Source organism: Narcine bancroftii, chromosome 9 (genome assembly GCF_036971445.1).
Source record: "Narcine bancroftii isolate sNarBan1 chromosome 9, sNarBan1.hap1, whole genome shotgun sequence".
Lineage (NCBI taxonomy): Eukaryota > Metazoa > Chordata > Chondrichthyes > Torpediniformes > Narcinidae > Narcine > Narcine bancroftii.
In genome coordinates this window covers 48,831,890-48,849,117 of record NC_091477.1, presented here as the reverse complement: position 1 = coordinate 48,849,117, position 17,228 = coordinate 48,831,890, and the positions used below count along the sequence as shown (strand labels likewise).

At 39.5% G+C, this 17,228-nt stretch overlaps 1 protein-coding gene across 3 annotated transcripts in view; it reads right to left on the bottom strand.

Moving 5' to 3' along the window:
* Positions 1-174: 174 nt before the first annotated feature.
* Positions 175-17,228, bottom strand: part of clint1a (clathrin interactor 1a) — a 155,850-nt gene continuing 138,796 nt past the window's right edge. For all 3 annotated transcript variants that reach the window (XM_069899035.1, XM_069899037.1, XM_069899036.1), the window contains exons 10-12: positions 8,037-8,302; positions 6,397-6,601; positions 175-3,345 (exon numbers count right to left, since the gene is read on the bottom strand). In XM_069899035.1, the coding sequence (XP_069755136.1) occupies positions 2,975-3,345; positions 6,397-6,601; positions 8,037-8,302 (842 nt within the window). In that variant the 3' untranslated portion in view covers positions 175-2,974. The remainder of the gene's footprint in view (positions 3,346-6,396; positions 6,602-8,036; positions 8,303-17,228) is intronic.

Sequence of the window (17,228 nt, the reverse complement as noted above, 5' to 3'; positions counted from 1 at the left end):
ACATTGATTTTCATGTTACATCTAATCTTAAAAGGAGGGGGGGGGGGAATAAAAATCCATTTGAATCAATCCTTGATCAAATTAACTGGTGAGGCATAAATGTGCAGATTTTTTTGCTTTAGAAAGAATGGGGACACGGTCAGAATTGCACCTAAAGTAAAGATGGATCTTGGATAAATCAACAGATTGCTTTTATTTTTTTCCAGAATTTTACACAAGTTTACCCAAAAGCATGGTTCGGATTCAAGGATGGGGTTTAATGAAATATCAGCATTTTTTTCCCTGACCTGGTCAGTTTTTTTGGTGTAAAATGAACAATTTAGAACACGAGGGATTAGAATGCACGAACAGAGATTGTGGTTTGTGGAGGGAGCAAGAGAACCAGTCCATCATAATCTCTCTTTCCAAAAAGCATTTGAGGGATTTCCTGAAATATTTCCAGCCTTGAATACATCTTGAGAACCAGGAATGGTAAATGCTATAAAATGCCAATTTTAAACATCATAACTCTTGCAAGAACTTTTGATTTTCCATCAATTTGCTTGACATCAGGATTCTATTAGAGATGCATAAAATTCTTCATGGTTAATAAGGTTACATTATAGAGGGAATGCGTTCTGTATAATCAAACTTACAATAGACTTTCTCCTGGGATTGGGCACAAATGTTTTGTTAATAAAAACCACTGATGGAAAAATACCATTAAAATTTTAAAAACCACTATAAATACTAAACCATTAAAACATCTTAAGTTTCATGTAAAATCAGTTATGCCATTTTTTTTGAATATCAAAATTTAAAGTGAGGGAGAAATGCAAGTCAATGACTAAAACAAGTGGGCGACCACCAGTATTTCTTGAGAAGTGGTACAGAGTCTACAGCAAAAATAATCCTCGGGGTTGCACTATAGAAAACAAACATTATACTGAGTACTGGTTTGTAGAAACCAAAGAATCCTTGAAATTTTTGATTTATTCACTCAACACATAACCCCATCTGTCACTGACCTGCAACCCATCAAAATATCCTCTTCAAACCTAACCCGTTTTTGTCAGGGAAAATTTAGTTGCACTCTCTTTGCTCACATCCTATGGTGCCCATCAGTTCATTGGCAACATTGCAGCAGCCTCACACACAGAGAAAGACACCAAAGAGCTCAGTACTAATTTCTCCAAGTAGTACACTTAACTGAAGTCTTCAGGGCAAACATTTGCAGCCACACCAGAAGATAATAGAGTTACTGGAATTCTGTCTCTGACCAACCTAACTGAGTTGGTATCAAAAGTTACCACATAAAGATGAAAGGTAGCCTCCTTTCAAAATTAGCAACAAGGAAATCATTTAGCAACTTCAGAAAAAAGGAACTGAGCGTTTTACAGCAGCTGAAGCTTGCATTGACTATATTGATGTAACAAAACATGAAAGCTTTTATTCTTTGATCCCAATTCAAATACATAGAATTGCTGAATGATTTAAAAGGTGGAGCCTGCTAATTACATCCTCTCATTTCTTATTTAGGAAACAAATCACTTTTCATTTGGCTAAACCTGATGTGCATTAATTTAAGCCTAATTATAAATATAGCTGAGAGAATTGGCAAGGTTTAGACTAGGTCAAGGCATGTTCCCTCTTTAAATTTTGAGCAGTGAATCCCTTTTGTTGGAAAAGGGACAAATGTAAAAGTCATTGTCGATATTAATTATTCATTTAAAATTACTTTCACAATGATCTTTTTCTCTTAATGTCTCAATACAAAGTCAGAGAAAGGGCATAAAAGATTTTGAGGTTTTAATGAATAGTTTGTTATAATACATAAATGGTCATGAGTACAATTGAAATATTCTTTCACCCATGTCTGCTTGGGTAGCAGGCAGAGGTAAGAGTTTCACATCACTGGCAATTAGAACTTAGTTGTTCCCTTCCAACTAACAGATAACATATTTGTCTTACATTGTTGACTACCATGTCATAATTCAACAGTAATCAAGGCCAAAAATATTTGTAAACCAGAGGAAAATGACAGCATGCACACTGATGGAAGAAATTTAAAATTCTTTTCCCTTTTATTGCTTTTGAAACAAAGGCAGGTTTAGCAGAGGGAAATGTCGTGGGTACTGTGCAACTGGCTTGTTGATGTGGCGGAGGGGATAGAGTGAAGGCATGCTCTTGTGGAACATTATCTTGACCATGATCTGTGCAGATAACTTTACCCTAGTTGCCCTTCCTCTGTTTTGCATAATGAAGCTGATAACTGTATTTCATCACCATTAAAGAAAGGGGGAGGGAAAAAACCAAACTAAATTAAAAGCTGCAACTACCACCATTTATTAATTATTAATAGACATTTGCATGATAGAAATTATCTACTTTCATCTATTTAGACTGGAACATATCAGCAAACTATTTACATTCCAGTAATCAGGTTTATTATTTTTGGTACCTTAGTAGACCTTTTTAATAGGTTTGCATTCATTTGTTACATTAAGGAGATATACACAAATTGATTATCAAGCTGCTGGATATTGATTGTGTCCAGGTAAAGAGGTAAAGAACAACAAAACTTTATGATTCTAGTCTGAAATTTAATTTTTTCGTTGGGAACCTGACTCAAAAGGCCATTTTGATAGGTACAAAATTAGTTTGATATAAACTGCTTTTGCAAATCCATACAATCCTGTCTGGCCTTTGAATTAAATTAAGTTAAAATTCAAAAAGATTTAAAAAGGCTTTCAAGGTGTAGCTCGCAAACAAGATGCCAATGAAAGGGACTTTACTTCGAGAACCTGTTAGGAACAGACATGCACAGATCTTGCCAACAACTAGATTTCTCCCAATACAAAATATGCCATATTCTTAACAAAACTTGTTCTTTATAGCTATAAAAATTTAAGACAGCCTATCTTCATGTGTTTTCAAGTACTATTTTGTGCAGCCTTCAGACCTTCATCGAGATAATGGAGTCTTTTCAGCCTTCTCATTTGCTAAAGTTGGCAAAATTGGCAAAGGCATCTTGCTTGGATTGCACCATTGCAGGTGCCATACTGGCACTGAGACCCATGGCAGGAACTCCCATGCCCATGGAACCTGTCATGGCCATGCCAGCTGGAGCCATTCCCATGTTCATTCCCATCATTCCTTGGTTCATCACGCTGCTCTGAGGAATGCCCATAGGATTCATCCCAAGAGCACCTGACGCCATCAGGTTTTGCATCCCCATGCTCATCGGCACATTGTTGGGCATCAAAGGAGATGTTCCTGGAGGTCGTGGAGACATCACACTGGTTGGTGAGTTAATGGACAGGGAGGTAAAGCTCTGAGCCATAAGGTTCACAGGTTGCGGTGTGCCTGCAAAAAGAAGGAGGCCAGATTTAAAAAAATTTTTTGCAAAGCTTCTTTTCTCATGCAATTACAGAATACAATTCATGAACAACAAGCCTCTGGAGTTTGAAGCTATTCTAAATACCCAGCTAATTAACCATGGGAGATGCAGTCAAACCTAACTCTGCCCTTATAGGACATCCACTTGTTCACTTCCAGCATGGGTTGCTGTAAGTGTGCAGCACTTTTGATTTCCCACTACAACCCATGTCATGCTTCATTCAAGGCACTGTAGTGAATTGCAACAACCCCAGCATACATTTGGATTCCTGTCTTATCTATCTCACTGCGACTTTCCAACCTGGAGAGATGTTGGGGCAGCTCTTTTATTGTCTCCAGGCCTTTAACCAAAAACATGAACAATTTATTCTCACAAAACAACCCCCACCCCCCCCCCCCCCCCCCCCCCCCCCGATGCTGTTCGACTTGCTGATTTTCATAGTGGCATAGTGGTGTCTTTGGTTCCAGATTCTTGCATCTCCATTCTCCACCTTGTATCATTGTGGAGAGAATCTGTACTAAGTGTAAGTCTAGCACCTGACTATTTGTAAATAAGGAAGAAGCACAGCATGGTTAGTGATACCATCCTAAAACTACTTTTTCCTTAAAACAAGACAAATGGTGATTTGGCCTGTTGAAATCCCTATAGAAGCTTGGGAATTCTTGCTCAAATAGTGCTTTAACGGCATCAAAAGTAGCATTATATTCGATGAGTCTCTGATCTCCAGTCCCCAACAAGCAATAACAAAAGGATTATAAAAGGTGTAAATACAATTTATAGTTATAATTAGAGCCCCAACTGGGATCATAGTAAATTAAGTTTTTTTGTCTTTGTCATTATAATTATTTTACTAATTACAAAAAAGACACCTGGTGACAGATGAGCTTGACACAGCTTTTGATCTATTAATACCACGGTTGCAATTTAAAAAAAGAGCAATGTACATCAGATCAAGTTTTGTCATTCCAATGAATTATTTTTCAGCTCAAGATTGCCAAACTTTGTCACTATATTGTCTAGTACATAGGTACCAAAAGCACACTTCTGTGAGAATCTGCAAGTGTAAGTCCACTATTATCTACAGTTCCACCTTGAACCTGTAATTGACCTTTTTTCCAATAAAAAATTGTGTGTTCGGAATGTAGGATGACGGAAGCGACATTAATTTTATCCTTCCAAAGAAAATTTGATTAAAACTTTGTTAGTGACAATACCTGAAAAAACACCCTACATTAATTAGTTGTAGAGCATTTAGTGCCCATAAAGACTTTCAGCCCACTACTTGTGTTCAACAGCCCAGTTTTTCTCTCCTATTCTAGATACATTGGATTGGCTAAGCCAGGGTAGAGCAAGCTTCAAGGACATCAAGGTAGCCTTTTCATACATAGTATGAGGTCTACATAGAATACAAAAGGTAGGTGGAAGAGCAGGTAGTGTTGAGGAAACGGAGACTGCAGAAGGGCTTAGGCAGATGAGAAGAATGGGTAGAGAAGTGGCAAATGAAATAATAATGTCAAAGTGTACAGTCATGGTCTTGGGTAGAAAAAATAAAATGGGCAGACTATTTTTTTTTAAATGGGGAGAAAATTTAAAATACTCAGATGCAAAGGGACCGAGGAGTCCTTGTGGAGGATAGCCTGAAGGAAACCTTCCATTGGGACAATGGTGAAGGCGGCTCATTTCGCGAGGAATAGAATGCACGAGCAGGGATGTGATGTTGAGGCTTTAATAAGCCACGAGTAAGAGCTCACTTGGAGTATCGTGAGCAGTTCTGGGCTCCTCTTTGAAAAGATATGTTGAAGTTCAAAGGATTATCCCGGGAATAAAAGGGTCACCAGATGAAGAATGTTTGACAGCTCTTGGCCTGTAACCTTAGAATTTAGGAGACTGAGGGAGGATCTCATTGAAACGTTTTGAATGTTGAAAGGCACGGACACAGTAGCTAGGGAAAGGTTGTTTTTCATGGTGGGAGAGTCTTGGACAAGATGGCACAACTTCAGGAGTGAAGGGTGCTCACTTAGAAAGGAGATGTGTGGCAAATCTGTGGAATTTGTTGTTACAAGTGGATGTGTAGGGCAGTTTATTGGATGCATTTAAGGCAGAGATTGATAGTTTCTTCATTAGCCAGGGCATCAAAGGCTAGATTCAAGATTTATTTATTGTCGTGTAACAGTGCAATATTACTTTCATCTGCAGTAAGGCAGACAGATTTGTCCCGGCAGAAATTGAAGTGCCTCTCACAGAGAAAGGGAAGGAAAAGACAGTCCCATCAGAGTCACCTCCAGTGCTGTCGCAGCCCTCAAAGCCACACAGAGTCAAGTCCAAACCATCAGCAGCTGAGTTCCAGATTTGAACTTTCAAAATGAGGATCCCATAGCACCCTCTCACATCCAGGTGTCAACTCCTGGTACCCCTTCAGCCAGTCTCCAGCAGACATCAGCCTGGTGTGAATCCTTTGACTGCAGTCTGCGTGGATTCCTCGCCTCGAGTCACCTGCTGCCTGTGTGTTCTTCAGTCGGTGAACCCCTCACTGGTCCGCTGCTGTAGTCACCATCGCATGGGTTGTCTGCTCTGCTTTTACTTCTCAAACTTGGGTGGGGGAGTGATCCCTCCGTTTTCAGAGTTTGCAACCCGTTGTGGCTGCTGCCAATCATAGGTACTGCCATCTTTGCAGAATTTCAAAATAAAACCACCATTAACAGGCTGTTTAAAGCCTGTACGGAGCTGACAGCAGTAAGAATAGCAGTTGGAACCCATGGGAACCCTGTGCCTCCACTATCAGCCGTTACAGCAGTGCCACCATGTTCTGAGCCTTGGTGTAGTGCTAGAAATGAAAGGAGCATCGGAGCCACAGTTTGTCTTTGACTTTACTACAGCAGAAGGCAAACTAAAATGCGATGAAGTATGCCAGCAGTTCCTGACGTAACAGTTGACTAAAGGCAAATACAAAATGTTCGTTATGTAAGTGCATGCTTTTCTTCCTTTGCCGATTTCTACGATGTTTGACGTGTAATTACCTTGCTGCTTCATCATGGTGTTTAGTGACGGTTGCTGTGGTTTGGGAGGTTGCATGCCAGGGGTGAGAAAGTCCAAACTGATGTTAACACTTGGATCTGACCAGGTGGAAGGCAAAGATGGCTTGACTGCTTTCTGGTTTTCCTGCATATTGTGTGTGGGGATTGCATTAGGCCTTGACAAAGGCGTGGATAACATCGGCAAAGGCTGGAGAGAAAAAAAGTGATGTTAAATACCATAAGACAATGAAAACTCAATGACTCTTTGTGATGTGTCATGCTGTCAGTCTTTCGCTGTGCTTAGTCTGCTCTCCTGACTCTACCACTAAAGACATTCCCCTTGGGTATAACTGTGTATGTGCCCATTATCATTCATTATTGTATTACTGAGTTTCTACTAATAAGAGCCATGATTTCTGGTTAACTACAACAGCCTTCGGTTTCTTCATTTACTGGTACTTCATTCTTTCCCTGCATCTTTTCTCCCTTGATTGCCACAATCCCTACTAAGTGTACAGCCACATGAAGTACAAAGCCCTATAGATTAGGAGAATCACGGGTAAAATAACTGTTGTACAATGGGAGAACCGATCAAACCTTCTCTGATTCTCCGCACAGTGCTTTGAGGAAACGCCTAAATGCTGTGCAAGAACAATTTTAAATTGTTTCTCACTGGTGCTTAAAAACATCCATGAAAAAGAGTGAAGTGCAAGGTCGATGAAAGAGTGAAGTGCAAGGTCGATGAAAGAGTGAAGTGCACGGTCGATGAAAGAGTGAAGTGCACGGTCAATGAAAGAGTGAAGTACACGGTCGATAAAAGAGTGAAGTGCAAGGTCGATGAAAGAGTGAAGTGCAAGGTAGATGATAGAGTGAAGTGCAAGGTAGATGATTCTAGGGATCTGGCGAACTGTAAACCACCAAAAGTCAGCACCGCCGCACGGAGAGGAAAGGAAAAGATAAATAAGCAACAATTGACACATGGTCAAATGCCCAAGTCGATGGACAATAAAACTTTTTAAAACCTTGATATGTGAAGACTCAAATGATTGATGTGGTGATTGCAATGTTATTGTTCATCTTTTGGATCTGTGAAACTCTCCATAAAAATCCTACCACTCCAGCTTTTCTCTCTCAACAATGTATACTTTAAGTACTGAACATGCATCATCTAAACATCATTAATTTGTTCATCATTATGTTATTCTCAAGCTTCAAGCTTGTATTATTGCAGTTCAAAGTGTTCACCTTAGTTACAATGCACACCCCCACAGATCCCATTCAGCAATGCAAACTTCCTTGATTTGGAAGAGCAGAATCTGAATTTTAAGAACAGAACATGCAAGAACTTTGTTCTAAATCCATTAGCCTTCACACGAAACCAAAGATCAGTCATTCAGGTGGATGTTCTCCAGAATGCAGTGATATCAACACAAATTGTTTGTTTTCTCTACATTTCCTGACAGAAAGTTGAACATTTTGCCTTTTAAATCCCTCTAGTTTTTACCTTCAGGTAATAATGGCCAGCATGGAAATTCAAATACTGGCAATAAGCACTTCTGGTTATGACATTTTGTGTTCAATATGAATATCATTTGAACTGTAATCTATTTGATTTTAACATCTGGTCACAACCTTGTACTCACCTGGGATCTGGAAATAGACATACTAGTACCAGTCATGGCTATGGTGTTGGTAGTTGACATAGCAAAGTTCATGCTCTGGGATGATGTCATGGCTGACTGCCCGCCAGAATTCAAATCAAACATCTCCATGGCAGATGCAGGGGGTTGGATAGGCATGTGCTGCATATTGGTGTAAAGCTCTCCACTTGACATACTGGACTGGTTGGAAGGGGCTTGGTTGAAGGCACTCCAATCACCAAAATCAGTGCTGCCACCAGCTGATGCACCTGCAAGGAAAAGGGCAGAAGTGAGCAAGGTAAACTGTGCAATGAAGCACACTCAAATCAGACTTGGCACACTCATGTCTCCAGATGACACTTCTTCCACACCAAAAGCACTTGAATAACCTTTTTGTAGCTTTAGCAAGGCAGTAAATTACTGCATCAAAGATGTTAACTTTTAACTTGTCACAGTTTGGGAAATTAGAGTTTTCCCCTCATAGAATTAATAAACAGCAAAACTATTTTTCAAATTTAGATATTTTTGTTTCTACTTGTTCTGTCATTTGATAGTTGGAGAATAATAGATTTCACTGTGGCGGCACGACACGAGGCAGGCAAACCGGCCCCGCTTGTAATCCACACGGCAGGGCAGCTGGCCAAAATGGCACCATCGGGGCTTTCCCCTTCTCAGCACAGGGCTCAGAAGCCCGCGATGGGGGAACCATATGACGCCCAGGTGACGTCAGTGCCCCCTAGCGCGGTTCTCAGCCAGGTCCGGGCTGGGAGTATAAGTCCAGCCCAACAGCCTGCAATAAATCAGTTCTGCTCACTGAGCTCAACCCGTCTGGTTGTGTGTTCTTTCAGCAGCAGTGGAGCTGCCGCTACAACATCTCATTAGAAGCTGCCACAGAGAATGAATGCCACTCCAAGTTCCATTCATTAGATAGTATGCTAAATTGAAGCCCTGCCTGCTTGATGTTATAAGCATGATCTCATGGTACTAATTTTAAATAACAAGCTCTCCAGGCATCTAAACGTTTCTTCCACAATTACCAAGGACAAATTATGAACCCCAATTTACTTTTCTAAAAATTTAAACATAGCATGGTAACAGGCCCTTTCAGCCCACAGGCCCACCCTCCCCAATTAACCTATAACCCCCGGTACATTGGTGGGAGGAAACCTGAACCCCTGGGGAAAACCCACGCAGACATGGAGCGAACGTACAGACAGCGCAGGACTGGAATCCCCAGTCCCGATCACTCACACTGTAACCAAGGGGTGGCTCGTGGGGAGTTTGATTATAATTGTAGTTGATATCATAATAACAAAAATATTTTTATAAAAATATTCTGTTATATTGATTTTCAGATTTATTGTCAGAGAACATGCATGACATCACATACAACCTGGAGATTCTTTCTCCAGTGGGCAAGGCAGAAATACTACTTATTGGTAGTGCAAAAAAAAAAAATCTGCACACAGCATATACATGTAGATAAATAACAATCTGTACACAGATAATCAATGTAAACAAACTACGCAACAGAGAGAATTTTTTTTAAATCAAGAAATTGTACAAGAGTCCTTAAATGAGTCCATGATTAAGTTTGTCATTGAGGAGTCTGATGGTGGAGGGGTAGAGCTGTTCCTGAACCTGGTGGTGCAAGTCTTGAGGCACCGGTACCTCTCTCCTGATGGTAGCAGCGAGAACAGAGTATGTGCTGCGTGGTGTGGATCCTTGAAGGTTGCTGCTGCTCTCCGATGGTCCCTGTTGAATCAATGATGGAGTACCATGATCTCCAGAACTCTCCTGGTGGACAGATGTCCATCCCCTAACCTGAATCAGCCCTGGCACATGCCCTGATCTCCCTGCCACCAGCAAGATAGAGGTATTGGAGCCATAAGACATGCTCTCGGTAGTGGAGAGAGTTTTAGCTGTGTCCATGACCTTTTGGAGGACTTTATGCTCAGGGGAATTGGTGTCCCCATGCTAGACTGATGCAGGTGGTCAGCACACTTTCCACCACACCTCTATATATTTTCCAGGGTTTCCAATGTCATACCAAACCTCCATGAACCCCTAAGGAAGGAGACGGGCTGACGTGCTTTCTTCATGATGTCATTAATGTGTTGGGTCCAGGAAAGATCCTCCAATATGGTGACCAACAAAAACTTAAATTTGCTCACCCTCTCTATCTCTAATTTCCCCAATGATCACTGGATCATCCACCTATGGCTTTCACTTTCTGAAATTAACAATGAGCATCTTAGTTTTGATTACATTGAGTGCAAGGTTGTTGTTGCTTCACAATTCAGCCAAGTTTTCAATCTCCCTCCTGTATCCCCTTCACTTATACAACCCACTACCGTGGTTCTGTCAGCAAATTTTTTTTTTTGTTTTTTTTTAATTTTTTATTTTTCACACCATAAATCACAATAGCCATGATATACACTTTTTCTTTTTCACACATTTACAGTGAATTTTTCTCCCCACCCCTCCCTCCTCCCAAGCCACCCCCCCACCCCCCCCCCTCTCATCCATTTTAGGTATACAATCAAGGTTGCATTAATTCAGTCAGACAATGTTGTCATTCAACAAAAATACACCAGAAATTCTACAGAGTCCATTCTTTTCTTTCCTTCTCCTACCATCAAATTAGGTAATGTTTGTCCCCGGTAGGTTTTCACTATTGTATTTAATGTAAGGCTCCCATACTTGTTCGAATATTTCCATATTATTTCTTAAACTATATGTTATTTTTTCTAATAGAATACATTTATTCATTTCTATATACCATTGTTGTATTTTCAAATTATCTTCCAATTTCCAGGTTGACATAATACATTTTTTTGCTACGGCTAGGGCTATCTTAACAAATCTTTTTTGTGCATCCTCCAAATCAATTCCAAATTCTTTGTTTTTTATGTTACTTAGGAGAAAGATCTCTGGATTCTTTGGTATATTGTTTTCTGTTATTTTATTTAATATCTGATTGAGATCATCCCAAAATTTTTCTACTCTCTCACATGTCCAGATTGCATGAATTGTTGTTCCCATTTCTTTTTTACATCGAAAACATCTATCAGATACTGTTGGGTCCCATTTATTTAACTTTTGCGGTGTAATGTATAGTCTGTGTAACCAATTATATTGTATCATACGTAGCCTCGTATTTTTTGTATTTCTCATCGTTCCAGAACATAATTTCTCCCATGTTTCTTTTTTTATCTTTATATTTAAATCTTGTTCCCATTTTTGTTTAGTTTTACCATTTGTTTCCTCATTCTCCTTTTCTTGCAGTTTAATATACATATTTGTTATAAATCTTTTGATTAACATTGTATCTGTAATCACATATTCAAGGTTACTTCCCTCTGGTAAACTCAGATTGCTTCCTAATTTATCCTTCAAGTAGGATCTCAGTTGATAATATGCCAGCGCTGTATCTCCAGTTATATTGTACTTATCTCTCATTTGTTCAAAGGATAAGAATCTACTTCCTGAAAAACAATTTTCTATTCTTTTAATCTCTTTTTTTTCCCATTCTCTAAAGGAAAGGTTGTCTATTGTAAAAGGGAGTAGCTTATTTTGCGTCAATATTAGTTTTGGTAATTGATAATTTGTTTTATTTCTTTCTACATGGATCTTCTTCCAAATATTGAGGAGATGATGTAATACTGGAGAAGTTCTATGTTGTACCAATTTTTCGTCCCATTTATATAATATGTGTTCAGGTATCTTTTCCCCTATTTTATCTAATTCTAATCTCGTCCAGTCTGGTTTTTCCCTTGTTTGATAAAAATCTGATAGGTATCTTAATTGTGCGGCTCTATAATAATTTTTAAAGTTTGGCAATTGTAAGCCTCCTTGTTTATACCATTCTGTCAATTTATCTAGTGCTATCCTCGGTTTCCCCCCTCTCCATAAAAATTTCCTTATTATTTTCTTTAACTCTTTGAAGAATTTTTCTGTCAGTTGTATTGGCAGTGCCTGAAATAAGTATAATATCCTTGGAAAAATGTTCATTTTAATACAGTTTATCCTTCCTATCAGTGTTAGTGGTAGATCTTTCCAATGCTCTAAATCGTCCTGTAATTTTTTCTTTAGTGGATTATAATTGAGTTTATATAATTGGCCTAGATTTTTGTTTATTTGTACACCTAGGTATCTTATTGCCTGCATTTGCCATCTGAATGGAGATTCCTTCTTAAATTTTGAGAAATCTGCATTATTCATAGGCATTGCTTCACTTTTATTTACGTTTATCTTGTAACCCGACACTTCTCCATATTCCTTCAATTTCTTATATAATTCTTTTATTGATAGTTCTGGTTCTGTTAAGTACACTATAACATCATCCGCAAATAGACTGATTTTATATTCCCTGTCTTTTATTTTTATTCCTTTTATATTATTATCTATTCTTATCAATTCTGCTAGTGGTTCTATAGCTAGCGCAAACAATAAAGGTGATAGTGGGCATCCCTGCCGCGTTGACCTGCTTAAATTAAATTGCTTTGATACATGTCCATTTACTGTCATTTTCGCTAACAGTCCCTTATATAATGCTTTAATCCAATTAATATACTTCTCCGGTAAACTGAATTTTTGCAATACTTTGAACAAATAATTCCATTCTACTCTGTCGAAGGCCTTCTCTGCGTCTAAAGCAACTGCTACTGCAGGTGCTTTATTTCCTTCTACTGCATGAATTAAGTTAATAAATTTACAAATATTGTCTGTTGTGCGTCTTTTTTTGATAAATCCAGTTTGGTCTAAATTTACCATTTTCGGTACTTGTTCTGCTAATCTGTTTGCTAATAGTTTAGCTATTATCTTATAGTCTGTGTTTAGCAAAGATATTGGTCTATATGCTGCTGGTAAGAGTGGATCTTTCCCTTGTTTTAGTATTACTGTAATTATTGCTGTTTTACATGAATCTGGTAAGCTTTGTGTTTCATCAATCTGGTTGATTACATCCAGGAGGGGCAGTATTAATAAGTCTTTAAATGTTTTGTAGAATTCTACTGGAAATCCATCCTCTCCTGGTGTCTTATTATTTGGTAATTTTTTTATTATCTCTTGTATTTCTACTATTCCAAATGGTTCTGTTAATTTATTTTGTTCCTCTATTTGTAGTTTTGGTAGTTCAATTTTAGTCAAAAATTCCTCTATTTTCCCTTCTTTCCCTTTGTTTTCAGTTCGGTATAATTGTTCATAGAATTCTCTAAAGTTTTCCTTAATTTCTTTTGGATTATATGTAATTTGTTTGTCTTTTTTCCTTGATGCCAATACCATTTTCTTAGCTTGTTCTGCCTTAAGCTGCCATGCTAGGATTTTGTGCGTTTTTTCCCCTAGTTCATAATATTTCTGTTTTGTCTTCATTATATTCTTCTCTACCTTATATGTTTGTAAATTTTCATATTTTATTTTTTTATCCGCCAATTCTCTTCTTTTAGTTGTATCTTCCTTCATTGCTAATTTTTTTTCTATGTTTACTATTTCCCTTTCCAACTGCTGTTTCCTGATTATAGTCCTTCTTCATCTTGGTTACATAGCTTATTATTTGCCCTCTAATGAATGCTTTCATTGCGTCCCATAGTATAAACTTATCTTCCACTGATTCCGTATTTACTTCAAAATACATTTTTAATTGTTTTTCAATAAATTCTCTAAAATCCTGTCTTTTAAGTAGCATGGGGTTTAATCTCCATCTATACATTCTTGGAGGGATGTCCTCTAGCTTTACTGTCAATATTAAGGGTGAATGGTCCGATAGTATTCTCGCTTTATATTCTGTTTTTCTTACTCTATCCTGCATACTAGCTGATAACAAAAATAAGTCTATTCTTGAGTATGTTTTATGTCTAGCCGAGTAGTATGAGTATTCCTTTTCTTTTGGGTTTTGTTTCCTCCATATATCCAAAAGTTTCATTTCTTGCATTGATTTAATTATAAATTTGGTTACTTTGTTCTTCCTGTTAATTTTTTTCCCCGTTTTATCCATATTTGGATCCAAATTCAGGTTGAAATCCCCTCCTATTAGTATGTTCCCTTGCGTATTAGCTACCTTCAAAAAGATATCTTGCATAAACTTTTGATCTTCTTCGTTAGGTGAATATACATTAAGTAGATTCCAAAACTCTGAATATATCTGACATTTTATAACATATCTCCCTGCTGGATCTATTATTTCCTCTTCTATTTTAAATGACAAATTTTTACTAATTAATATAGCCACTCCTCTTGCTTTTGAATTATATGATGCTGCTGTTACATGTCCTACCCAATCTCTCTTTAATTTCTTGTGCTCCAATTCAGTTAAGTGTGTTTCTTGGATGGACAAATGCTATATCAATTTTTTCCTTTTTCAGTAAATTTAGTAGTTTCTTCCTTTTAATTTGGTTATGTATTCCATTAATATTTAAAGTCATATAGTTCAGCGTAGCCATTTTATACTTTGTTTATCTTCTCCTTCCGTTTTTCCATCATTACCTTTCCTCCTTTTCCATTTCTGTTTTCTTATTTTCAACTCTTTATAAGACAACATTCCTACAACATCCAACATTTTCCTTATTCTCCTATTTATATCTTCTTTATCCCCAATCTCCCCTTCCCCTCCTGAGTTGTCCTTTATCCCTTGTCGGACAACCACATCTCCCCTCTCCATTTGGGTTTGCGAATTCACTCGCAAGCGTCAGCTGATTTTGCAGTGACCGCTATTTCTCCCCACCCAGCCCTCCCCAGAAAAGATTTCACTTTTCATCTGTAACAAAGGTCACTCTTTTAATTCCCTCCTTATTCTCTCTATTCCATTACCTTCCCTTATTCATTCTTGTCTATACTATCTATATTTTCCTCTAAGTACAGATACCTTCACGTATGCACATTTTATCTATTCACTCTTATACCTCTTTACCCACATACATATCAATCGTGATCATTTTTACTCTCATTACCCGTCTTCCTCCCTCAGTCTATTTTTGTAATTGTTCTGCAAATTTTCGTGCTTCTTCTGGGTCCGAGAATAGTCTGTTTTGTTGTCCTGGAATAAATATTTTCAATACCGCTGGATGCTTTAGTATAAATTTATACCCTTTCTTCCATAAAATCGCCTTTGCTGTATTGAACTCCTTTCTCTTCTTTAGGAGTTCAAAACTTATATCTGGATAAATGAAGATTTTTTGCCCTTTATACTCCAGTGGTTTGTTGCCCTCTCTTACTTTTTCCATTGTCTTCTCCAGTACCTTTTCTCTTGTAGTATATCTTAGGAATTTTACTACAATAGATCTTGGTTTTTGTTGTGGTTGTGGTTTAGAGGCCAATTCTCTATGTGCCCTTTCTATTTCCATTTCTTGCTATAGTTCTGGACATCCTAGGGTCTTAGGGATCCAATCTTTTATAAACTCCCTCATATTCTTGCCTTCTTCATCTTCCTTAAGGCCCACTATCTTTATGTTATTTCTTCTGTTATAATTTTCCATTATATCTATTTTTTGAGCTAACAGTTCTTGTGTCTCTATCGCTTTTTTATTAGATTCCTCCAATTTCTTTTTTAAGTCTTCTACCTCCATTTCTGCTGCTACTGCCCGCTCTTCCATCTTGTCCATTTTCTTTCCCATTTCTGTTAAGGTCATATCTATTTTATTCATTTTCTCTTCTGTGTTGTTTATTCTTTTTCTTAAATCATTAAATTCCTGTGTTTGCCATTCTTTAAATGACTCCATGTATCCTTTAATAAGAGAAAGTACCTCCTTTATCTTGCCTTTCTTTTCTTCTTCTATTTCACTGTACTCTTCCTCTTCTTCCTCTGGGTTGGCCATCTGTCGTTTCTTTGTTGCCCTTTTCTTCTCTTCTTTCTTGTTTCCATTGTCTTCTGTGGTCTCTTCTTGCTGCAGGTGTTCTGCAGCTGTCGTTGCCGGCTGTGGAGATCGACTCCCCAGCTGGTCCCCCCTCCCGTCGGTGTGTTTTTTTTCATGTGCGGTTGCGCACTTTTACTCGGCTCAGCGAGCCATTTTTGTAGTCCATTATCTACCGACCTGAGGGAGTGGGTTTCTCTCTCCACAGCGGGCCTCGTCGAACAGGTAAGGCCTTCACCTTCTTCCTCCGTTGTCTTCTCTTCCTCTCTTCTTACCGTTGCGTCAGCAAATTTGTTGATGGTGTTATTGTCGGACCGAGCCACACAGCCGTTAGTATAAAGTGAATAGAGCTGGGGGCTAAAAACGCAGCCCTATGGTGCTCTGGAGAAGGAGATTGTGGAGGAGATGTCCTCACTGATTGTGGTCTGGACGAGAGGACATCCATGATCCAATTACACGGTGGGGTGTTAAGTTCCAGGTCTTGGTGTTTGCTGATCAGTTTTATGGGGATTATGGTGTTAAATGACAAACTGCAGTCAATAAAGAGCATCCTGATGAATGCATCTTTACTGTCCAGATGTTGCAAGGTTTGTGTAGAGCCAATGACATGCATCCGCCATAGACCTATTGCTATAATAGGCGAACTGGAACGTATCCATGTCACTACTCCGACAGGAGCTGATATGCTTCAACACCAGCCTTTTAAAATACTTCATCACTGTTGATGTAAGTGCTACTGGTGGATAGTCATTAAGGCAGGTTACTGCACTCTTCTTGGGCACTGGTATGATTGAAGCCTGTTAGAAACAGGTGGGTACCACATTATGCTGGAGTGAGAGATTAAAGATACATTGGTAAGTTGGCCAGCACAAATTTTTAAAACCATGCCACGTGCTCTGCCCGGGCCAGGCGCCACGTGCTCTGCCCGGGCCAGGCGCCACGTGCTCTGCCCGGGCCAGGCGCCACGTGCTCTGCCCGGGCCAGGTGCCACGTGCTCTGCCCGGGCCAGGCGCCACGTGCTCTGCCCGGGCCAGGCGCCACGTGCTCTGCCCGGGCCAGGCGCCACGTGCTCTGCCCGGGCCAGGCGCCACGTGCTCTGCCCGGGCCAGGCGCCACGTGCTCTGCCCGGGCCAGGCGCCACGTGCTCTGCCCGGGCCAGGCGCCACGTGCTCTGCCCGGGCCAGGCGCCACGTGCTCTGCCCGGGCCAGGCGCCACGTGCTCTGCCCGGGCCAGGCGCCACGTGCTCTGCCCGGGCCAGGCGCCACGTGCTCTGCCCGGGCCAGGCGCCACGTGCTCTGCCCGGGCCAGGCGCCACGTGCTCTGCCCGGGCCAGGCGCCACGTGCTCT